Source organism: Neomonachus schauinslandi, chromosome 6, assembly GCF_002201575.2.
Source record: "Neomonachus schauinslandi chromosome 6, ASM220157v2, whole genome shotgun sequence".
NCBI classification, from domain to species: domain Eukaryota; kingdom Metazoa; phylum Chordata; class Mammalia; order Carnivora; family Phocidae; genus Neomonachus; species Neomonachus schauinslandi.
Window position 1 is genome coordinate 148,705,723 of NC_058408.1, and position 24,498 is coordinate 148,730,220.

Here is a 24,498-nt window from a genome sequence, read left to right on the forward strand (position 1 = left end):
AAAAAAAATAGGTAAGATCCTGCCACCGTGAACTTCATTTGTTGGGGGATCAGATAATTAACAAAGAAGAAAAAAAATAGGTAAGATCCTACCACCGTGAACTTCATTTGTTGGGGGGAGGGGGGATCAGATAATTAACAAACTGGCTACAACATATCAGGCAAGTGCTTTGAAGGAATCGAAACAGGCCCACGTAGTAAAGGGGGACTGGGGTGGTCAGGAGGGCCCTTCGGGGGAGGAGGTATTTATTTATTTATTTATTTATTAAGATTTTCTTTCTTTCTTTAACAGAGCATGGGGTATCGAGTCCCGATACCCCATTCTTTAACAGAGCAAGACACAGCGAGAGAGGGAACACAAGCATGGGGCGTGGGAGAGGGAGAAGCAGGCTTCCCACTGAGCAGCGAGCCCGATGTGGGGCTCAATCCAGGAGGAGGTATTTAAAGCACAACCCAAATGACCGAGGGACCAGCCGTGGGAGGAACTCGAGCTGGGGGTGGGTAGGAGGAAACAATGAGGGCCACACTGGATGCAGAGTGAGGGAGCGAAGGAATGAGGCTCGAGGCAAAGTCAGGCCAGCAGGTGACACAAGATCAAAGACAGCAACATTCTCCACCCAGGTACGCTTGACAACCACCTGGGGACGTTGACCGTGATGCGGGCACTGGAAACGTGAACCAGAATCTCCAGACTATGCCACTGTGTACCAAGACTGCAAACCATCCAAATTGGGTTATGTAAGCCTGTTTAAGGAGTTTTCCTTCAGAGTAAGAGAGATGGAGACTAGAGATGGCCATGCTCAGAGGGCGAAGCGGGGGGACTCCAGCCTCACCAACACTGCCCGTGTGCAAAGTGAGCTGTGGGCTGGGAGAAAAGGATCGGGATGACTTCCAGACTGCAGGCCGGAGCGACCACTCATTTGCTGACCTCTTTGGTGCTCTGCAGTAGAGACACAAAGGTAACTAAGACTAAGGGCTCAAAGCCCAGGGTGAGAGCCACATAAGTAAGGCCTTTGGGTGCCAGGACCAACGGTCTGCATGGGGTGGAGGGCTCCTGTGGGAGTGGTCAGCCCTCCGGGGGAGGAGCCATGCCGGGGAGACTTTGCAGCCGGAGGCAGCTGAGCTGAATCTCAAGACAGACAGACAGCGGGCTGGAGGAAGGGTGACCCCAGGGGAGAAATGCAGCAGGGCCACTGGGACCTGCCTGCAGCAAGAGATGGTTCTCCAAGCACACATATGTGCAACAGGACCCAATGGGACCTCATTTCAAGGAATAGAAACCATCCTGCATGCGCTTTGTTCAAAAATACAGCAAAATCACATCTATCAATTCTCTTTGAAGGAAATTCTTCCTTTATGAAATTAAAGTGACTGGTGAGAACAATATTCAGCCTGCTTATTGGTCTTTTATGGATTTTCCTTGGAGCATTGTTATTCCAATTCACAGACAGAGAGCAAAGAGAACCATGGTTGTATTTACCTCTCGTTAATGTTCAAACAGAAGAGGTTTGAGGCTTGTTTTCAGTTTTTTCAATAAAATTACTAAAGTAAATTGCCCATTTATGTATTTCTGGAAAATCCTTTTTTCCCGCCTGAATCTGTTGTGTGTCTGGCTCATGACTGTATCCAAGCCCCAGGGCCTGTTGATAATTTAATTTGGCAAAGCCAGACATGCTTAAGCCCTTGCCTCTTTCAAAGTCAGCCAATAACCAGCTACCAAGATTTTGGTGCCTCTGAGGCTGCTCTGGGCAAGTAGCTGAGCAAAAGCTGAGTCCCGATACCCCATCGATCTCTGTAAACACACGTGAGTGTTTATTAACGACCCTCACCTGCTTCATGTGTGAACACACACATCTACACCCATTCGGTGTCGCCAGGAAGCAGCAAGGGTCACCTAGATGCCAGCATGATTGGTTGTTTTGGGGGCTGGGGTTCTTCTCCCTCCACACAGAGCCCTATCTACAGCTCTGATTGCAAAGCTTCATTTTCCCTATTGAACAAGTAATCTAAATGATAATCAAGTTCACCCTGGATTTATTACTACAATGCCCTCCCAGAAGCACATTCTCTGCAGTCACCCTGAGCACTTTGAAGAGTCCTTCAGGTACTTGCTTCCCCCACCTTAGAAATACCAAAACCAAGAGATGCCTGTTGGAGAGAATCCAGCAGGGAGACAACAAACCACTTTGGAGTGTAGATACCAAGTCTACACCTCTCAGCATCTTCTATTAAAGACTGGGCCTCCCAAAAGGAATGCAGATGAGGTGTGGATTTGGGGGGATAATCTCCGAAGTTTGTCCCCTATAAAAGGACCCTGATAACTGTGTATTCTGAGATCAAAAGGCCATCCACTATGCCAGCTTCAGAGCCAAGGAGCAGCTGAGCATCCTGTCACTGGAGTAATTACATCATGGTTTTGAAGAGTTAAATCCAATTACTTGCACATGATTTCTATTCAGCTCACTTTAGTGGGACCTCTAATTTACTGGACATAGGCAAGAGCAGAGTGGTCTAGCTTGGACTAATTAGCCCTCCAGAAATTAAATGGTACACATTGCACTGTGGAAAGGCTTTTGGGTTGTCTGCCTCCGAAGTGCTCTTGTGATGATAAAATCTGGTGCTGGATAAACATTCTCATTTTTCTCAGATCGCTTCAAGCCTTCTGGGGAATCCCGCTCTGAATGACAGTTCCACCTGGTAGGCAGCCTGCTCCCGGGGCCTGGAAGGTGGTAGACACAGCAGAAATGCTGGCATTGATGTGAAAATGATGTTCTTGCCAATTACCACCCAGCTACACAAGAGAGATGCTGATGTCAAAGTTTTGGAAATGTAGCGAGGCTCTCAGATCCTTCAGGTGAAGGCATACACCATTAAGAAATGAAGAATAGGGCGCCTGGGTGGCTCAGTCATTAAGTATCTGCCTTCGGCTCAGGTCATGATCTCAGGGTCCTGGGATTGAGCCCCACATCGGGCTCCCTGCTCAGCGCGGAGTCTGCATCTCTCTCCCTCTGCTGCACCCACCCCCCACCCCGCTCATTTTCTCTGTCAAATAAATTTTTTAAAAAATCTTTTAAAAATTTTTTTAAAAAAAGAAAAGAAATGAAGAATAAACCAGGGATATCTATTTCTCTCTTTGCATGCTCAATTTGAGAAGTAAAGTATGAAGTCTCCTGGTTAAAGAAGTGACTCGATCTCTTCGTGGAGAGCTCAGCTCCTGATCAGAGATTCATCCTCAAGTTTAGAGCCAGGGCAGGGGCGGTGGTGGGGACAATGGCCCGCCAAGAACACCAGCAACCCATGAGACTCCCCGCAGATCCTCATAATGGGAGAGCCCTTGATGCGCATGGGCAGACGGGGCCTGGGGATGGCAACTTCAGCTCCCCCAGCTAGAGGAACCAGATTCCCCAGTCCAACATGTGTATGAAGAGCATTTTTGGAGAGAAATGCAGTCTTTATGCAATCCCTGGTTCTATCCTGCTCTCAGACCAAGAGCAGCTGCTCAAGCCCCTCCTTCCCCATTTCCTCGGGGTCTTTTCCTATGTGATTCTAGACTTGGTTTTCAGCTGTCTGCCAGGCCAGCTCTCTTCCCAAGTGGCACTGAACCCCTAGAGGACAAGGGTGGGGGGGATTTCTTCTACTCTTTTTGCTTCCTCATCTCCCCCCCCCCCCCATGCCCCTGGCTCCTTTCCATCCACACTCCATCCCTATGGCCAAAGACAACAAATGTTAATATTTCTTGTATTATCTGGTTACTCCTCAAAGACCCAGTAAAGGACAAAGGGGTCCAAGGCTTTCTGCTAGCTCTCATAAAAGCCACGGGGACCTCAAAGGAAGGCGAGCCTGTATCAGTCACACCTCTCCTCGGAATCGCTCCTACCCAAGCTCTTGGCACAGGCAAGGACTCTCCTTCTCCTATTATTTCACGCTGTCGCATTTGTGACATACTTTCCAAAGGGACTGTGACTGGCTCCTTTCCTCTGATGGACTTTGTGCTGGGTACCAGCATGATGGCATTGTTACAGATGTCAACAGAACCTACACGGAAGACAGGTTAGGCAGGGTCTGTCAATGGACAAGCTTTCAATGAGGCAAAGCCAACCACAGATCGTGAAGTTGGCACCAATCTCTACTGCCCAGAGGTGCCCAGGAACCTCAACCCTTGCTTCCTGGCACTGTTAGACCAAAGGGATACAAGTAAGGAGAGTAAGACCTCTTTTCCACAGTCCCAGGTTTCTGTGGGAAATGGCAGACTTAAACTCCAGTTGGGGGTTCCTTAGCAAAGCATGGTAGATATTTCCATAAGCAAAGATTCCTAGAGCAATATTTCCAAAGTGGACTCTCAAGAATTGGATAAAAGCATTTCAAGGTCAAAAAAAGTTTAGGGGAAATAAGGTCAAACAAAGGTAAGCAGTCTTCATGGTTGCACAACTTATCAGTGCCTTTAACAGTTATAATCATAGGGGCGCCTGGGTGGCTCAGTCTTTAAGCGTCTGTCTTCAGCTCAGGTCATGATCCCAGCGTCCTGGGATTGAGCCCCGCATCAGGCTCCCTGCTCCGAGGGAAGCCTGCTTCTCCCTCTACCAGTCCCCCCTGCTTATGTTCCCTCTCTCGCTGTGTGTCTCTCTCTGTCAAATAAATAAAATCTTAAAAAAGTTATAATCATCAGTTTTCAAAGTTATTATTTGTAGCTATAGAATAGGATTTAATCTATCCTAAAAAGAAAACCTGGTGTATTTTCCCCACATTTTAAAAAAATGTGTTTGTGTTAAATGGCAAGTTTAAATTACTCACTTAAAGGAACTTTAACAATGGCTCAAATCACCCACTTCACCATAAAACAGCAACAGTTAGTGAAAGTCTGAAAGATTAACTGTTGATATGAGAGTCATTGTTTGCTCCAATTCCAGGGTTTGCCAGCATTTTTTAGAGAACCACAAAATATGGTGATTTATAGATGATGAATAAACTTTCCTTCTCGTTGCCAAGTAGATTTATATCCTCAGTGTTACTGCAAGGTTTACTACTGAGCTGCATTGTGAGATAAAAGGGAAATCATTTGGAAAATAAAATCCAGGCAATTGGGAAAAGGAATCTCCCATAAAATTAGTTTTCCCTACCACTCTGCAATTCCTGTTTCCACCTTGAACGATTTTAATTGGAAATAACACTGTCCTTCTAACCAACAGATGTAAACTGGTCTTTTCTTTCCATGTTTTTTTAAGAAAAAAACAATACCTTTATCATGGGCCTGTGAAGGATACCATAATAGTATACGTGTAAATATCTTTGAATCAGGGAAGCAGCCTTTTAGCTAAATCATGCCGCTGTTTTCTTTGCAGGCTGATGAAGTAACAATTACTTTTATCTGATAAGCACATTAAAAAATTCCTTTGTGAGTAATATTGGGAGAACTACCTCCAAATATTTATTCAGATGTTTTATGGGAAAACATTCACAAGATCAGACCAGGCAATAATAGGGACAATACGGCCGGGGCTCAGCTAGCTGCATGATGAACAGCACATTTTTATTACTGCGATGACTTCTCTGCCATCTCATATCTGCTGGGTCACTTCTCCAGCTCAATGCTCTGGGAATGCAAATTCATTTTAATACTTGCTCCAGCCAAGATCATCAGTCTGAAGGCAGATCTGCTGGAGGAGGAATTCTGCAGTGCCTTCCGGAGAATTCCGTTCCTCTACTGGTCCGTGATCTGAATGGCTCTGACTTGGATCACCTTGGGAAGTGTGGATAATGCAATTCAGATGAATTCAGTCTGTTTTGCTACATGCAGCAGGGCTGCCCAGAGTGGTTTAGTGCAGCGCGGGCCCATCGGCGCTTACAATCTAGGGAGACTTTACTAGCATCCCCACCTGACCATAATCCAAAGCGGAGAAGCTAAGAAGGTAGGGGATCCAGAGAGATACAAACGTCATGAGCACTCAAATGGAAGAGGAAGGGGGCAGGGGACGGGATGGGAGTAACAGGGAGAGCTTCGTGGAAGAAGGGGATATTCCTCATGGGTTTTCTACACATTCGCAGGTTAGGGGGGGACAACCTGGGAGGGCTATGAGGAGAATCCCAACAGGCAGAGAAGAAACAGCTGAGACAGAAGGACAGCAGCCTGGGCTGTGTTTGAGCATTGCCAGGTTCCCGACGGGCTGCCGGTAGCAACCATGATTCATAAAGAGCGAAGCACTCTACACCACACAGAGCAGGTCAGGCATTACGGGAAGCAGAAGGAATGGCCTTGGGAGTAAGAGGTAAGGAAGAGGCTGGACTTAGGCTGGGCCGGTGAGGTGAGGCAGGATTCTGTAGGGCAGAGATAAGGAGAAACAGATAAAGCTTCTATCAGGTGGTTTAGGGGCCCTGACTTAAAGAAGGACAGCTAAGGAGACCAGCTGGGGAGGGTGGGGGTGGGCAGAGTCAGGCTGGGAAGGGTCCAGGTCACAAGGTGGGGATGAAATCCAGGGGGGCTCTGGGCTGGACTCCCAGCGATGAAGAGGGCAAGGCTGGGGAGCTGCAGCAGGAACTGACTAGAGCCACACACTGGTCAGTGGAGGATAGTGAGGGATGCCTACACCTGTGGGTACAGAGCCACCTGCTCCCAGCAGGCGCTGTACCACCTCCACCTGAGGGTGCTATACCTACCGCTCTCTGTTCACCCCGCCCAGACTCATTCCGTAAGGCAGAAGCATGACTAATTCTGAAACATTCCAATTCCCAGGTTAGGTCAGCCTTTGAACACCACCAACCCCCGGGCCCCTGGGAGCTGTGTAGTGATGACGGGGAAGGCTTGCCTACAGCCTAGTAACTGTGGTGGAGTGAGCAGGGAGAGCCCTCACGTGGGAAGGCGTGGGGGGGGCCCTGAGACTACAGAGTCCATAACCTCAGAGACCGCGAGCAAAGCCTGCCTCTCGCCTTCCTCCTTCCGCTTCCCTGGCTCTCACCTTCTCTCCTCCACAATTCAGCAGTCACCACATTCTATTGATGCTGCCACCTCAAAACCCGTCCCATCTGTCACCATCCTGCATCCCACTGCCTTGCCTGAGGCCTGCCCATCCTGTCCTGCCTGGAGCCACTCTTGCCTCAGCTCTTGACCTCAGAATAAGGTTAAATTTGGAAGCAGCATTTACAATCCCTGTTAGCCCTCCTGGGCTCACCTGCGGCCCCTCTGTCTCGCCCTCTGCCCCCCACTGTGCAGTTCAGTCCGAGCTGAACAGACATCCTCACGCCCCCCCATCCCGTCCCCCCCACCACCCTGCACCATGATGTGCTGGCGCAGCCTCATCCCTGTGCGGTCTGGAGGTCTCCCCAGCAGAAGCCTTCCACCAGCCCCAAGTGCTGCTTCTACCCGTGTGCTTTCCCCACGAGGTGAGCAGGCCCGTGAGACCAGGGACTGTACCTCACAGTGAGTTCTCAAGAAAGGCCTGCTAAGTGATGGATGAGAAAGCTCTCGGGTCACTGCCCTGGGCACGCAAGGGTGGCCCAGATGGCTCCGGGCAAGGACAGAGACGTACCCGTGTACGGACTTTGGGAATTTAAGCTACAGCTGGTGAGACAGTTAAAGACAGGCAGGTGGTAGACAGGACCTTTATCAGCTACTTCCTAGTCTCTCTGTAGTCTCAGTTGGTCCTGCAAATCCCCATCTACAAACAGGGAGCCCAGTGAACTCACACACACGTGCATGCACGCACGTACATGCGTGTCCCTGCCCTGAGCCTTGAAAACCGCTCAGAATTCATGAGTCAACAAGAAGCAGAGTTGGCCCCCTGGCCCTCGCTGTCATCGTCCCGGCAGCCCCTGCCCGGCGAGGCATTCGTCAGCCACCAGAGTGCCCACCTGAGCTGAAGACGAGACTGCTGGACAGACCCTGATGATGGGTGGCAGCTAGCGCAGTTCAGAAAGCAGACCCATCTTCCTTCTAACGGACATCTTGACGCTGTAGCCAGAGCTCGTTCACACATATGATTTATTAACAAATTTAGCATGTAAGAAAAACATCTGCATTTTGCTTTTATCATCTTGCCAGCAGACAGGCTGAAGACAAGATGTGTACTGTAGACTTGTTTAATGGGGCCCTAAACACTCCCTTCTCCCTTGCTCCAGCTTACATGAGGCTCCGGTTTCAGAAGTTGTCTGCTTTAACTGACCTAACACAAACAAACAGGAGCATAAAGCTCTCATCGACACATAAATACTGCAGGGACCGGCAGAGTGGCCATAAAGTCCCTGCCCCAAAGTCCTGGCCACAGCATCCTACATGCTGGGGCTACCTCAGAATTGGGGGGACAAAAAGGTACCTTGGTTATTTAAAACTACTGACTGGGTCTGATCACATTTTATTATAGACGAGTTGAAGATGTTCATTTAAAGCGAACTTCATTTAAAGATTTCATTGAATGTGAGCTTGTAAGGAGATCTGCTTAGGGGAAAACGCCACGGTTGGACAATGTAGTGGGTAGAATTAGGTCTCCCCAAAAAGACATGTTCAAGTCCTCACCCCACAACCCAACCTGTGATCGTGACTTAACTTGGAAACAGGGTCTTTGCAGATGCATGTGAGTTAGAATGGTTCATACTGGATGAGGGTGGACCCTGATCCCGTGACTGGTGTCCTTCTCAGATGAGGAAATTTGAACACAAAGACACAGACAAGGGGAGGCGGCCACGTGAAGATGGAGGCGGAGAACGCAGTGATACATCTATAAGCCAAGGAACGCCAAAGACTGCCAGAAACCACCAGAAGCGAGGACGCCCGGGCAGAGCATGAATTCTCCCTCTGAGCCGCCAGGAAAAAAACCAACCATTTAGACACCTTCATTTTGGATTTTTGGCCCTCGGACTCTGAGAGAATAAATTTCTATTATTTTAGCCTCCCGGCCTGTGGTCACTTGTTAAAGCAGCCCTAGGGAGAACCAACAGGCATCTCTCTAATATTGGTGATGATGGTAATCCTGGAGGATTTGGCACCCACCATGTGGCGTAGCTGGAAAGCAGCTGGCCCAGGGGATGAAGAACCCAGCATTGCTGCTGAGGAATGGCCCCACACAGAAGACGCTCCTGAGTGTCCCTAGGTCCCCATTTCTTCCCACACAAAATAAAGGGATCTGACTAAAAAAGAAGCTAATCAGAAGCCATTTTTCATATGTGAATCTGTTGAGCTCTACAGTGGCATTGTTTTATGTTTGTTGACAACACATTTGTTAACCATTTTTTAACAGGCAGGATCTTCAAAAATGTCAAGGCCAAGTGGCCCACACATCAGGAGAACCCTTGGAGCCCTTCCCAGGACAAGCACAGATGTCCAAGTGCCCAGGGGGGCTCCCACTTATGGCTGACGGTCGGTTCCTCCTACTGACTTGAAAAGTGTGCACCTGAACCCAGATTGCTCTTTGTCGAGCCAGAGATTTTAGTCCCCAGGAGAACACACCCAAATCGAGCCTGGATCTGCTAAGCAGCTTGCAACACTGGTGAGACTCATTTTCAAAGAGGGAAAGTCTTTGCGTGTTCATTGTGTTGATTTTTTTTTTAAAGCATACTGGAAAACGTCACTGGGAAGGAGCAGCAGGTGTTCTGCTAAATCCTCTGCCATGAGAAGGATGCACCCTTGCCCGGGGTCTTATGACTTGCAGCACCATGGGTGGATGAAGGAGACAGCCTGCCCACAGGCCAAGGAGGTGAGCAGGAATTCTGGAATAACACCATTTGTCCTCTGTCACCCAGGCTCCCCTACAATGTCTGTAATGTTTGCTAAGCTGCATTTTATTGAATATGGTTATTTTCCTAAAGGACTTTTATTCAGATTTATACTCATGATTTCACCTCCTGGGGGCCAGAACATTTTCCTAGGAAGAAAGATCTTGTTCCTCTATCCAAAGGAATAAAAGGGAGGTTTCCCCAGGCCTCCAGATTTTCAGATTTGAGTTGGCAGGCCATCCGTATGTGCTCCGATGTCCCCATTTTTGCTCTCATCTCTTCTTGTTTTTCTTGCTGCTTTAATAGTCTGTTTATAAGCTCCAGGAAGAAAGGATCAAGGCCAGTCTGGCTCACGGTGCTATCCCCAGCTCCCAGCATGGTGCCTGGCCCAGAGAAGATTCCTGAGTACTCCCTGTCTAACGAGTGTATGCGTGCCGCCCCTCACGGGGTCAGCTCGACACTGGCTCCGCAGCGTTTGGAAAGCTGGCCATCCACTCTCTGAGCTCCCAGCAGGAAAAGGGTTTCAAGATGACGAATGTTGATGTAGACAAGCTGGAGTCACCCTCTCACCCTGAGATCTGTTTTGCAATCTATACAGGGCAAAGGGGATCGCTTGCACATGTCTGTTAGGAGCCAAGAATTTGAACTTGCTACCCTGGCTGCTACAGTTGTGTGGCTTCTTTCCCAGCTAGAGTGGTAAATTTGTGTCCCAAGCTAGTTCGGCTGAATTCAGTGCCCTCTAGAAGCTCCCACAATGGGCTGGCTTCCGGAGCAGGCTTTATGATACCGCGGTTTGGATGCGTGGAGCAAACCTGAGTCCAGGGCATCTCAGAGCTATCATTTGTACTATCGCCGTGGGTGAAGGTCCCAGGCCCCTCAGACCCCCCAGTCTCACCTGCCCTCCCGAGCCCCCTGTAGCTTACCGCTAAGAGGGTGGGGAACCGTGAACTGCTTCTTGTTGGTGCGGACAGGAAAGAGACTCTGCTTCTGGCCCAGGTTCTCCTTCCGCTGGGCTTTTCTCTGCTGTACCATGTGCTCCAGCTTCTTCAGCCGTTCTTGGGAACGAGAAATGAACTGGGGTTTCCGGACTTCCAGGGCTTCCTAACAGCAGCGAGAGAATATTTTATCTTTAACAGACGTGATGCGGGCAAGAGATACATCCCTCTGATTTGGTCAAGAAGCTGATCAAAAGCACAACATTCAAAGACCGACAGCCACAGCGCATCCGCACACCACGATTTTCTGCCGCTGCCTCGTGTGGAGACTGTGACAGGCATGTTGACGACGTAGGTCCTGTGGGGCGACCCCAGCCAGCCCCCAGGGCCCCACTGCAGCATGACTGCCTGGCCACCGACAGCAAGGTGGCACACTTCTACCCATCCCTTCTTCCCCGTCAATCCAGTCGGTTTCCAACAGACCGAAGTCCGAGGGCCCTGAACTCCCTACTCCGAAGAGACACGGTTGGGGCAGGAATGAAGGCACTAGGAGTCACTTGCTTCTGCTGGGGGTTGGACGCCCCACGCACAGACCGAGATCATCCACCCAGCGTGAAATACATGCCTTTTCAGGAGAAACAGTCATCTTGGCTACCAGGAACATCTATTCCTAGGAAGAAAAAGTTGGCAGAGTATCTTCGCCTATGCAAACTGGTTCTGCAAGCTCCGTAGGGGATGTCTGCATGGCCGTATTTCCACTTCGGCCACATCCCTCAATCACACCCCCTCCACCCACGCACATACTCAGGTCCACTGAAAAAGATACCACCACTGATGCATTCCACTCTGTGTCAGACACCGGGCTACGCACTTCATGTGGCTCCACTGTCTCTGGGAATCCCCACATTGATTCTGAATGGCGGATACACTTATCCCCATTTGACAGAGGCAAAACCCGACGCTCATTGTGGTTTGGTGGATCTGAGGGACCTCCACGTTTTTTTCCACACTGCTTTCCATGGTCTTAACTTGCTATTCCTTGAAAACCTCTGTTCAGGTGGTTCCACTGCCTGGAGGAATACCCTAGCTGCACCCATCAGAGCGCTCCAGCTCTCCCGGTAAGCTCTGTCGGGTCTCCCCATTCAGCCCGAGCCTCGTGGTACCTCACAGACCACCTCGTACAACAGATTCATACACATCGATGGCCATGCTGGGCTGTGAGCTCCTGGATGCCATGGGTCTCACCCACCCTGTAGCCCTCCCCACCACTGCCCTGAGCCCCGCACATAGTAGGGTATGGATATGCTACCCTGGCAGACTGTTCCTCTGCCTCACTCCTCCCCCGGCCCTTTGGGAGCTCAGGGTCCCACGGGGAGGGCAGTTCAGGCTCCATCTGCGTCCTGGAAGTGGCCTTGGCAGCTGTGCCAGGAAAGGACTCTTCTTGGCCACTTGGTCTCCATGGCACTGTCCCTCGGTCCCAGGCACACTGCGGCTGCACAGAGAGCCCCGGGACCAGCCTCTTGGCCCAGCGTGGCTGTTTCGGGGGCATCATGAGTCTCTTACCATGGACCTACCAAGGACCCCGGGGTGCAGGGACCGGCCAATGGCACTGTCCCCACATCTGCAGGGATGTTTACGGCCTATCAAGTCCTTTCCTAGACAGTATGCCTGATTATACAACACGCTGCTAGCAGGAGCTTTCTCGGAGTTGTCTGCCTTGCTAATTTTTATATCTCTGTGATTTTGAACTTTAAAAAATGTGTACGTATTACTTCTACAACCAGGAACAGACACCAAATGAAAGCTTTCACATCCTTGAGCTCATGGCCACGTGATTTAGGGCAACCTCCTTAATCTTTCCAAAGCTTAATAGCCTCACTTGAAGATGGGGTCAGAGGGACCCGTGCCCCATAGGGGGCGGCGTGGATGGAAGGCCCTGATGCCTATAAAGTGACCTGCGCAGCGTCACCCATAACTTCTCAAGAAATGCTGTTAAAAAAAAAAGAAATGCTATCACTACTATGATCATGTCACTACCGATATTATGCGATCCTCATTCTAGAAACGAGTAGACCTCGTTTCTGCATCACTCACACCATGAAACAGAGGCCCAGAAAGGTTAGGGGACCTGGCCCAGGGTCACACAGCCATTACAAAGGGGAGTCAAGCTTCCAGTCTCAGAGGTGGAAGTGAGATCGTGACCCGCCCCCGCCACGGACTCCCCAGGAGAGGTCTCCCCTCGGTGGGGATCAAGCCGGGGTGCACAGAGGGCCTTACCTGCAAGGTCAAGGAGCCTACAGGTGTTCGTTGACCCTCAGAACAGTCTTCAGACAGGTCAGGGGTCTCTGGTGGCTCGGGGGACACTGGCTCCGGGGGAGCTGGCTCGGGGGTCTCCTCACTCTTCCTGCATTCCTTTATTTTTACAACCAAGTCACAGCACTTGTAATCCCCTGGGAGAGAAGATTTAGAATCCCATTTAGAGGGGCAGCAAGATTTCCTCCTGGCTTCTCAGAGTCAGGAGACACAGAAGACAATTTGGAAAATAGAAACACCAGTGGGTTATTAATGGGGCTCGTTAAGCCGATGAGATCCTGCCTCCACAGACACCCCCCCGCCCCTGCCGCCAGCTGCCCTGGTCACAGGGAGGCATGTCTAGGGGCAGCCAGACTTTGCACCGGCTAATTACACCATGGAGCTATTCCCTCGGCTTCCAGGGTTCAAAACGCTTTTGTTCACAATGAAAAGAAACTTTTCTATTCCAGGCTTCATATTAAGTGTGTCCTGTACAATTATTATAGCTCAGTTGTTTGGGGACAGTGTATTAATTTGTCTTATGTTTGCTACACTAATGATGTAAGACAGAAAAACGGTGTTCAATTATTTATCCCTCCCCTTCAGTTGCTAGTGACTACCACTGGCTTTATGTGTAATTGGAATGATCTCTCTCTCTCTCTCAGCTGGATCTGGCCACTTCCTGGGCCATTGACATTCCCTTGTGGAAAAGGTCAGGGGGCACACTGATTCAACAGCACTTTGGGCAGGACAGCCTCTGGTGTGGGCAAGGACGAATTAATACGTATTCACTGACCACTTACTGACCAACTGCTCCGCCAGGAACACACTGTCCCTTCCACTCTTCCTGTGTGAGCTCCCCTACCCTCCTCCGCACCGTCCCCCCAACACAGCCTCCCAACACCTCCCCAGCTCTGAAACCCAACAGCATCTTACTCCTCACCCATATGCCCTCCTTTTGCCACAAAGCCCTTCGATTCCTGTACCCAGTGACCTCCAACCTGCAGGCTGAGCCCCAATCCTTTAGGAAGTGCCCCCCTTCCCAAAGCAGCTCCATCCCACCAGCGGTGTGTTCTCACGGCAGAACACGCTTCCCACACAGCAGCACTGTTACGGGGTAAGGTCATAACAGGATGCTTTACCCCCACAAGCCTGTGTCTCCCTCGAGGGCTGGACCATGTCATATTCACCTTGCATCTCTCCATGGGGGCAGCCCAGGAGGCTGCCAGGAGCTGGTTCTGTTGGGAGTGGAGAGGTGGCCATTAGGAGGCTCGAGGGGCCACAGGACGCATCTCCAGGGTCCCCTGAATCTCTTACCTGAAGCCCCTGCTAGAACATCCACCATCCATGCCTGGATCCTCTCTGGCCTGAACCAGCTGTCCTCTTTCTATGTAAAATCCACCCATGTTCCCCAAGACCTACAGGTCCTGCAAGCAGCCCGGACTTTTTGTAGCTCATTCGTGGTGGATGTTCCATTTCCAACAATTGCCTTCCATTCTGTACCAACAACATACTACTTAGAGGATCTCAAATCGTTCTCTTTCATTCCTTCGGGCATTTGCTCTTGTTCTTCCTGGAGGATTTCCCTGTTGCTCCCCTATGCCTGCTTCCAGCCTAACCGACCGGCCCAGATATCGATCCCCCAAGTCCCCTGCAGCTAGAGTTAATTACACCTTCCACCACACTGTCCCCATTTCTTGCTGTGAACTTTCTCCTGCCTCACCTCACCCACAGGGATGCCACAGTGCCTCACCGCCTTTCCCACCTGCACCCCACCACCAGCCCCTGCACCCCAGGGGCGATGCAGACATGCCCGTCTTCATCAGTGCTCACATCAGTGCTCCCTTGTATCTTCAAAGTCTCACTACTGTGGCCTCTCCTCCCTGGTCTGTGCTCCTTGGCAGGGCCTCAGCCCCCAGCCTCACCCTTTGCCTCCCATCCCCCCCCCCCCCCCCCCCCCCCCCCCGTCCAGGAGACAGTCTCCTTCAGAGTGAATCTAATTAGATCTCTGCCCCTCAAAGGCTTGGCCTTGACTTCAGTTCAAAGCCCCTGAGTGGGTTTTAAGGACTTTCCAACTTGACCGTGTGACCTTAGACTCCCACTAAGCCCCTCTCTGCCCTCCTAGCACTCTAGCCCCCCTGGATCCCAAATCAACCATATTCTTTCCATCAACTCTTTGCTTTGTGCATGCCTTTCCCTCAGTCTGCAATACTCTTCACCCTCAGGTCTGATTTGTAAGCTTCTAGTCAGCTTTCAAGTCCCTGCTCAGAATCATTTCCTTGAGGAGGAGATCTCTGTCCCCACTGTGGAGCACCTGTGGCCGGCCACCTGCAGCTTCCAGACGGCTCGGCACAGAGACAGGTATGATCCTGGTGTCTCCAGCACTGGAGGTCAGGGAGCACTGAGCACAGTGACTAGCACACAGTAGGTATGTATATAGTAGGTATTTAATCAATGTTTCTTCAATATATTAATGGATGAAGAACTAGGGATTAACTTGGCTCCCAGGTGAAATTAGTTTTGTCAACTACCATAGCCCTTTTAACCTTTATATTCCAAAGCTATATAACCTGGTGGGTTTCTTTTTGTCCTCATCCATAGCTGTTTGGGAAAATCTTCAGAGTGATAGGAGATCTAAATTTTCTCACTGAAAACTGGGCACCACAGATCTCTTTTCTATTCTGCCTTTATATTCTTTTATATATCGCTGCTCACTGCAATATTAATAGGGGTCAGCTGCTTGATCTTAGAGGCGGGATGGCCGGGTTGGAATTCTTGGTTCCCTCATCAGTGCGAGGCTCAGATTGGGACCTACCTGGAGGACACGGCGGGGCCTGCACCTCTCAGCCAGGACCCTTGCTAGGCACTCATGGAAGACCACGGGCGGCCTGGTGGACCCCAGAACAGCCACACCAACGTCTCATACCCTCCTTAGCTAAGCCTGGGAGCCTGCCATGTGGCCTTCCTCTTAGGCCTTAGTGGATCCAGACCTGCTGCGCAGTGGGGCTGGAATCCCTGACCCACACAGGGTTGTCTTCTCCATGCTTCGGAGGGAGAACTCACCCACCATGGAAACCTGAAGGTCTTGCCTGCTCTCAGCTCACACGGTCCAGAAGGGACAGCTTTATGAGGTGAGGTTGTATGGACCAGGGCTCAGGAAGACATCATACCATTTTCCATGTGAATATCAAGGCGGAATCACCTCAATCCTACCTCCCTTGCTCCTTACCTTTGGGGAACTCTCCTTCTATCTGAACATCACTGTCTTCCTGTGGAAATGTGCATAAATCTTGTAAGGGGCAAAGAAAGCCAGATAAAGGGATTCCGGATTTCAGGAAGCTTTGCTGTTGACTCTCTGAGGGCTCAGAGAAGTTGCTAGACTGACAGTTGTTGTTTGGAGAGCTATACCCATCGGGAAGGAACTCTTTAACCAGCTTCTGTTCCACTGGGGGAGCAGACAAAGTCACACGTGCTTCTCCTTGTTGCTTCTCGCTGCTTCCAGAAAATACTTTTGCTTCTACTAAAAATAAAACAAGAGTTGTGCTCAAAACATCTGACGAGTGCACATCAAATGTACTGACTTTGGCACACCTTGCTTGTCTGGAGACGGAGACACAGGTGAGCTGGAGTCATTGGGGGCCAATGTGCACGTGCTCTGGGGGCATTTGTCACGTGATCACCAGTCTGGGTAGGACGTCCCCCAGCTCACTGTGGAGCTCCACTATATACACCACTTTCATGCATTCGGTCTAAAGACTTTGTGCTCGCCAGCGCCCTTAGAAACTCAGATGACTTTCTCAACACTAGTCAAGAGAGTGGGTGGTTCAGCACACTGTGGGGTCAGAGTACCTGGGTTCAAATCCCACCTCTACCACTTCTCAGGTATCCAGCCCCATCTATAAAATCGAGGTAATCACATTAATTATTACTTATTATTTTATCTATTTTCATAAGAAGTTCATATATGTATGTAACAACACATTTATATAATTTATATCATTCTTACAGAATAACATTATAGTAATTAAAATTGAGGCAATATGAAAAAATACTGATCCATGTAAGGTGTTTAGCATAGTACCTGATACACGGTAAGCACTTAATAAATGTTACCTATCATCATTAATGCAGAAACATTGATGGAGGCTCTGTACTATGGCAAGTACAGAGGTAGGAGGTAATTAATGAGGTCATAGTGCAGACTTCTCAGAAAGCAGTGGATAGAAAATGTATACAACATGTTGCTTATTGCCACACTGTAACCCCAAAGGTCTAGAAAGCACCTGCTGCCCATCAACAGGGGACTATTAGACCCTAGTGCCCCCACACTTTGCAGCAAGGGAACAGAATAGGGCAAATGCTCCTTTGTAGATGTGGAATAATCTCAGAGATGTGTTATCAAATGAACGAAGCAAAATGCAGGACCGTGCATCAGGTCTGCTTCCACTGGTAAGTGCTTATATACTCAGGGCATCCCTGGAAGGACCCAGAGGTGCTGGACACTGGGGACCCTGAGGGCAGTGCAGGACCAGGAACTGAGAGTGGAGGAGAGACTTTCTGTTCACTTTTTGCCTCTTTTATACTCTTGGTTTTTCTTTTGAAATACTGTATAACGTTTAAAACTTACTCATTTTAAATAAGTTAGTGACTCTTCACCGGGCACCATCTCCTATGTTAAGGCCCCCTAAGGGGCAGGGCCCCACCCAGGGAGAGAGCCCCCACTGCCGGGAGCACATGTCCAAACCCCTTTGAGCACTGAGGAGAAAAAAGTCCTAGGAACCGCTGGAATAATAAGGACTCTTAGAAGCTTCTTGCAATATTTTCTCAAATGTCCTACGCAAAAAGGAAATGAGCCCATGACCACCTGGCATTGACTAGAATGGGGACCTCTCTTAAAATATCTCAGTTGTCTGCACTTCGTTCCAGCCCTTTTGTCCCTGAGCCCTCGTGTCCTCGACAACGAGAACAGGTTGAGTGTGGTGATGCGGGCTGGGGCGGGGGGAAGAAGAGAGGACACAGAGGGCACAGACGGGGTGTCAGTGTTCTCCCTGGCTCTGGCATCTGGGGCAAGTGAATCCACACGGGGTAAAGCCGGATTTCCATGTTCTTACAAACAAACAGCCAAAATGAAGGAAAGCCCCTAGTGGGTCCCAGCACCCTGAGGGTACGAAGAAAACGGCAGTTATTCTTGGCCCTGTCATTTGGAGAGGACATGTGGTCTCCTCCAGTAAAGGTTGGGCTTTGCTCATTTGTACAGAAAATATCTTTCTAAACTGTTATTTCAAAAACTGCCAATTCTGTTTAAGTATGAAACGCCATGAGCAAAAAGTCTCAAAATAGTTATTCCTTTCTATGTTGCTTCCTTGCATGAGAAGCTCTCTTACAAGAATCAAAAATGAAATCAGTGATCAGTGGTGCAGTCCCCATCTGCTCCTTGCATACTGGTGTCGAGCTCTTTAAGGGAGGCTGACCTCCCTACCTGCCTACCTATCACTTACCTGTTGATCCGGTTTCATGTAAATTCTTTTTTTTTTTTTTTTTTAAGATTTTATTCACTTGAGAGAGAGAGAGAGAACGAGCAGGGGGGAGAGGCAGAAGCAGAGGGAGAAGCATGCTCCCCGCTGAGCAAGGAGCCCGATGTGGGACTCGATCCCAGGACCCTGGGATCATGCCCTGAGCTGAAGGCAGACGTTTAACCAACTGAGCCACCCCGGCATCCCTGGTTTCATGTAAATTCTTATGTGAAGCATTCTCTGCAAGTCAGGTGGTCCACTTGTGACTTGGAAGAGTTAAGACAACTCCCAGAAAGTATAATGTAGTTGGGGTGCTGGAGAAGAGAAAAATATGCAGTCCAAGAAGGACTCTTTTGACAACTTCTTGATCAGATCTCTTTTTGTGGATTCTGAAAAGTACAACTATCAACCGTGAAATTGTCCTCAGGCGGGTCTTCACAAAGCAAGGATGCGCATGTTCTTTCTCCCCTTTATGCCCTGCATGTGGGTTGGGCTGGAAGTTCTCGATTCATGCCCCCAATTTTAACTCTATCACCCCAGTGATGGCCCATTGCACTGCTGGCTCTGCCTCTCTTGAGGGTCTTAAGAGAAGTGTGAGAAAATCAGCAGCGTCCGACGGGCATTTCTAGTTCTTGACTCAAACTCAAAGTCTCCTTCCTGAGCCTGAATTTGGAAGAGCTGGGGCACCGCAGGTTTCCTTGAAATAGTAACGTTCGCTCTGTTGCCTCTTCTCAAATGCGTTGCCCTGGGGCGCCTGGGTGGCTCAGTCAGTTAAGCATCTGCCTTCAGCTCAGGTCAGGATCCCAGGGTCCTGGGATCGAGCCCCACATCGGGCTCCCTGCACAGGGGGAGTCTGCTTCTCTCTCTCTTTGCCCCTCCCCCTGGCTTGTATTCTCCCTCTCAAATAAATAAAATCTTAAATAAAATAAAATGCATTACCCTATGGTTTGATCTTCTATAGCTCAAGTATCCAGCAAACTCACCTATCCAGAACTGTGCCATGCTCCGGGAGGTGAACAGAAAGCAACCAAAGATCCTGTCCAACAGTCACGATTGTCTTGTGGCTAATTTTCCCACCTACGTCAGTATCCATAAACAATATATTTCTAATACCAATAGCAAGGTCAAAGCTAGTTGTTTTCAGATGAAGATGTCATTGCACCTGTTACTCAAAAGCTTCCAGAAGGAGAGAGATCAGCAGGCTGGCTCGGCCACAGCTTCCCTGAGAGCTGATGGGGCGTGATTCTGGGGAAGACAGAGGGAAGCCACAGATGAGTCCAGAAAACCAGGGGCTGACCACAGTCTGGACAGCAGGCAGGGCTGGCCAGCAGGAAGAGAGCCAGGGGAGTGGGCTGCTCTGGATTTTCTGTTCCTGCCCGCGCCGCGTATAACTGGAGGCCTAGGGGTGAGTTACAGCGCAACGCTTCTCTGCGGCGAGACGCGGGCCTGAGCTGATCCAAGCACAGGGCAGGGAAGGGAGTGGGGACCTCGGGGACACACACAGCATCACAGCCAACCAAGAAACTTGAATCTGGGCCAGGTGAGGCTACCCCCAAGGTCCTGAGCACAAAATGAGGAAAAGGTACCCCCTTCCCCAAGACACTTCACCTCCACTGGCAAGAAAATAGCATAATGAACCAATCTGATTGGAAAAGATACTTCAGTGATTCTTTCCAAATATCAAGACAGTGCACCATCTTTTATGTTCTTGTTCTTTTTTTTTTTTTTTTCTGAGAGAGAAAGAGAATCAAGTAGGGGGAGGGGGAGGCAGGGGAGAGGCAGAGGGAGAGAGAGAATCTTAAGCAGGCTCCAAGCCCAGCACAGAGCCTGATGTGGGACTCGATCCCAGAACCCTGAGATCATGACCTGAGCTGAAATCAAGAGTCAGATGCTCAACCAACTGAGCCACCCAGGTGCCCCTACAATCTTTTATGTTCTTAGGTGAGCCCATATCGAGCCATTATCCCCCCACTGGCCTACAATCCTGCCTGCGACAACTTGGCTCACAACAGAAGCTAGAAAATGAGCAGTGGTTGCTACAGAGAAGGACCCGCACAGCATCCAGATTCTGTCAGTGAATCGCAAAGGAAGAGCGAATTAAAAAAACAGGAAAACACACACATGAGCCAGAGAGGACAGCTGTCTAGGGGATGCTGAAGAGCCCAAGGCAGGTACGTCACATACAGAATACATTTTAGAGTCATTTATCTCCAAATTAGTTTAGATTTTGTTTTAGGTGTTTTGGCATTGAAGATGGAACTCAGCTCCTAGGATGTTCGTCTCTAAGGGTTTGGGCTACCTCTGTGTACCTTCCTGCCTTCTTAAAACAGACCGAACCCAGCCAATTAGCCAAAGAGACATTTCTGAGCAAGGCCGGCTTCCTTGAATCCAAGGCATATATTTCCTCCCGTATTTCAATGTTCCTGCTGGGGATATTTCTCCCCTCGAAAGATGGACCATCTTACAAATGACTGGGTCTTAGAAACAGAGTAATTGAAGCTTCTGTCGATGTTTCTGGGTCATGGATATAACCATGAGTTTCTAAACTACAGGGCGAGTCTGAGGATCTCCTAAAGGACAATGTTATTTGCACTGTAGCCCCGACTGCCCTCCCCCATCACCACCTTATTAAAGCTCTTATGTCTGAATTTTCTGTACAGTTTCCCTAACTCCTTCAGCTAACCCCGGAAGCACCACATCTCACTGGAAACCAAAGACGTGAGCTTGACAGCACTGTGTGTCAATCAGTCGGAAAGCCACTCTGCGTGGCACCTTGGGGTCAACTGCAGACTCTCCTTGCTTTTGGCAGGACTTCGCTGTCCCCAGTTTTGGCACAGGGACCCAGGAGGCTGCTGTCAAGGGAAAGATAGGGCAGCACAAGGCATGCTAATTTTTGGACACAGAGGCTGTTGCAGGGAGAGGGGAGGCGGCACCATGGACACTCAATAGCACACAACTTCTTCAGCAAGGGCTTTGCTCCTTTCACCAGAGAGAGAGAAATCCTCCAACTACCTCCAATTACAATATGCAGAAAATGAAATTAAAGAAAGTCAACTGGTGGCCCACCAAGAAACTACCAAGAGAGGAAATAAAGAAGAGCATTTTGCAATGAGCAAGGCTGGTGGATGTTTTGTCTTTTTTACGCATCAAGGCTTCATCTTTGAGCTGCAGGTGAAAGCTCACGTGGAAATGGGTCTCCACGTGGGACCCCGCATCCCACCCAATCCAGACTTCTGTCTGAAATCAGCTGAGAATTGTTTCAGCATATTTCTGCTCCGTTTCTATGAGGAGCTGTTGCGGCCTAGGAGGGGAGTCCGAGGAGGGGAGGGGAGTCCGAGGAGGGGAGGGGAGTCCGAGGAGGGGAGGGGAGTCCGAGGAGGGGAGGGGAGTCCGAGGAGGGGAGGGGGGCGGGCAGCAAACGGGATAAACAGCTCCCGGCAGAGAGGATGGGGGCAGCAAGCCCCCGAGCCAAGCCATCCAGCTAGAGCTGCTGCCCTGGGGAAGAGACAAGAGATGAAAAGGGAGAGCCCAGGGGAATAGACTGGCAACCTAAGAAGCAGAGGGTAAGGATGAAAGGGCATCCCAAGGTGTCTGGGCCAGAGGAAACATAGGAGGAACGAGCCCTTTCCTTCTCCGGAAATGAGACTTCCTGCCCGTGCTAGCCCTTCCTAGACAGTAAACAGCCCTCCTCTGCTATACGCCCCAAACATCAGAACCCTGTCTCTCCCTAAAGAAGTAGACTCCACGGGGGAGGGGGTGGCCACCGAGAAATACAGCGGACTTGTAAGTGGGGGCAGCAGCTATCCTCTGTGACAGAGCCTTCCCCTTCCGGAACGTCGGCACACAGTGGGGGAGGGGAGAGCGGTTACGTTGTCAAGATGTCTATATGGTGTCAGGACACAAACATGCCTGCGCAGGGATCGGAAGACCTCTGTATGCAGAGAGCAAGGGAAAAACGCACTATGTCCACTGCCATTGTTCTAGGGTCAAGTTTCAAAATACCACGTGGCAAACAGTGCACGCAAGTCTCATTTACAGGGAAGGCTCATATATGCAATCCCTGCGAAGAGAAATTTCTGAGTAATATCTCCCCTCTCCCAGAGACTATCTAGAAAGGACACTGGATAAATAGAGCTGTTTTTCCAATTATGTCATAATCCTAGAGGTCTTAAGGCTGATGAACAAAAGTCTCAGAACATACAAAAAGTATTTGGAAGACAGAAATAAAACGCACGCCCATGTGCATGTACACACACTCAATGCCTGTCTGTTTTCTGTAAAACGGTCACCTTGAACACGTTGCAAGTGATGATCAAGAGACACAAGTTCCAGGTGATGACTAGATCACACCTTTCTACCTTACACTCAGGAAAGACAGTCCCAGATCATTAGATTGTCCATAATCTTTTACCCCAAAACGTGACTTCTATTCCTGAAGCACAGGAAAAGCACATTTTAAGCCATTTCTTAAAACTTGACGCTAGGGGTGCCTGGGTGACACAGCGGGTTGGGCATTGGACTCTTGGATTTGGCTCAGGTCATGAGATTGAGCCCCGGGTCAGGCTCCGTGTGGAGGCTGCTTGGGATTCTCTCTCCCTCTCCCTCTGGCCCCTACCACTCATGCTCATGCTCTCTCTCTCTCTCTCTTTCTAAAAAAATGAATAAACAAATCTTAAAAAAAAAAAAAACTTGACGCTAAAGTTCCCCATAGCAACCATTTGGGAAGATAATTTTCACATTAAAGCACACTTCCTTTAAAAAACTTTTCTCAAATTACAAAAGCAATAAATGATCAAATTTGAAGTGTAGGAAAACATACAAAAAATTAAAATCACTGACAAGCTGTCACTCAAAAATGTTCACAATGATTTTCTCTGGGAAGTAGGGCACATTTCCTGTGGAATAATCACTTTCCCCTTTATTTCTTTCATTTCCATTATGGATATCACTTATAACTAGACAGGATCACCCGCTTCCACACAGTGATAACATAAAAATGCAGGTTCATTAATATACTATTGTTTGGAGAGGTTTATGGCTGTTGCTAGCCACTCTTTCCATTTTGCTTGATAATTCTGGCAGGCTTTCATCTCACCTCCTCTTCTCGCTTTTCCTGGGTGCTCTGACAATTACCAAGCAGGTAATGCCGCACGTTAAAAATTGATTAAAAAGAAAATCAAGCCAGTCTGCCAGGTGTCAAAGGGAGCAGCAGAGGAGAATCTCAGTCAAGGCTCCTGCAGAGTGAAATGCCTGCTGGGCATGTGTGCATGCGTTTGTGTTAGTGTGAGTGTGTGTTTGTGTGTGCTTGTGTGCATGCACTCATGTGTGTATGTGTGTGCACGTGTGTGTTAGTGTATATGCTCATGCACTCGTGTGTGTGCACATGTGTTAGTGTGTGTGTGTGCATGTGCCCATGCATTTGTGTGTGCATTAGTGTGTGTGTTAGTCTATTTACGTGTGTGCATGCACCCGTCTGCGTGTGCATGCGTGTGTGTGTGTGTTTGTGTGTATGTGTGTGTGTGGTGCAGCCAGGGGCTTCTAGGTCTTACCCCATCACCTTCATCTGAGGTTTCAGTACTCCAGAGAAGAAAACAAGGCTTGTTTTTGGTCTCTCCTGCTCTCTCAAAGAAAATGCCTGACCTCTTGATCTTCAACAACACTCTACTGAGCACCTACTATGTGCCAGGCACTGTTACAGGGCACTTGGGATGCAGCAGTGAAAACAACAAAATTCCTGCCCTCATGCCAAGGACCATCGATGTCAGCCCCCCTCTTACAACCAATGACCATCACCTCCACGTCCACTGCCAGTGACATCACTCTGCTCCTTCAGCCAGTGAAGACACCTCCATGCCTATAACCAGTGGCATCGCCCCCACCACAGCCCACCACTCCTACAGCCAGTGACCATCACCTCCGCTCCCATTCCTATAACCAATGACATCACTTCCACTGTGCCCTCCAATCCTGCAATAAATGACATCACCTCCTCTACAGCCCGCCTCCCACAATTGTGACCATCACCTCTGCTGCAATGCCCCTCCTAGAGCCAATGACCAT

The 24,498-nt window shown here is 49.5% G+C and overlaps 1 protein-coding gene across 3 annotated transcripts in view; it reads right to left on the reverse strand.

The window, feature by feature from the left end:
- C6H10orf90 (chromosome 6 C10orf90 homolog) overlaps window positions 1-24,498 on the reverse strand; it is a 205,714-nt gene that overhangs the window by 7,599 nt on the left and 173,617 nt on the right. For 2 of the 3 annotated variants that reach the window (XM_021703858.1, XM_021703860.1), the window contains 3 exons: window positions 16,155-16,445; window positions 12,911-13,083; window positions 10,622-10,799 (listed from right to left, as the gene is read on the reverse strand). In XM_021703858.1, the coding sequence (XP_021559533.1) occupies window positions 10,622-10,799; window positions 12,911-13,083; window positions 16,155-16,445 (642 nt within the window). The remainder of the gene's footprint in view (window positions 1-10,621; window positions 10,800-12,910; window positions 13,084-16,154; window positions 16,446-24,498) is intronic. The other variant, XM_021703859.1, reaches the window with a different exon arrangement.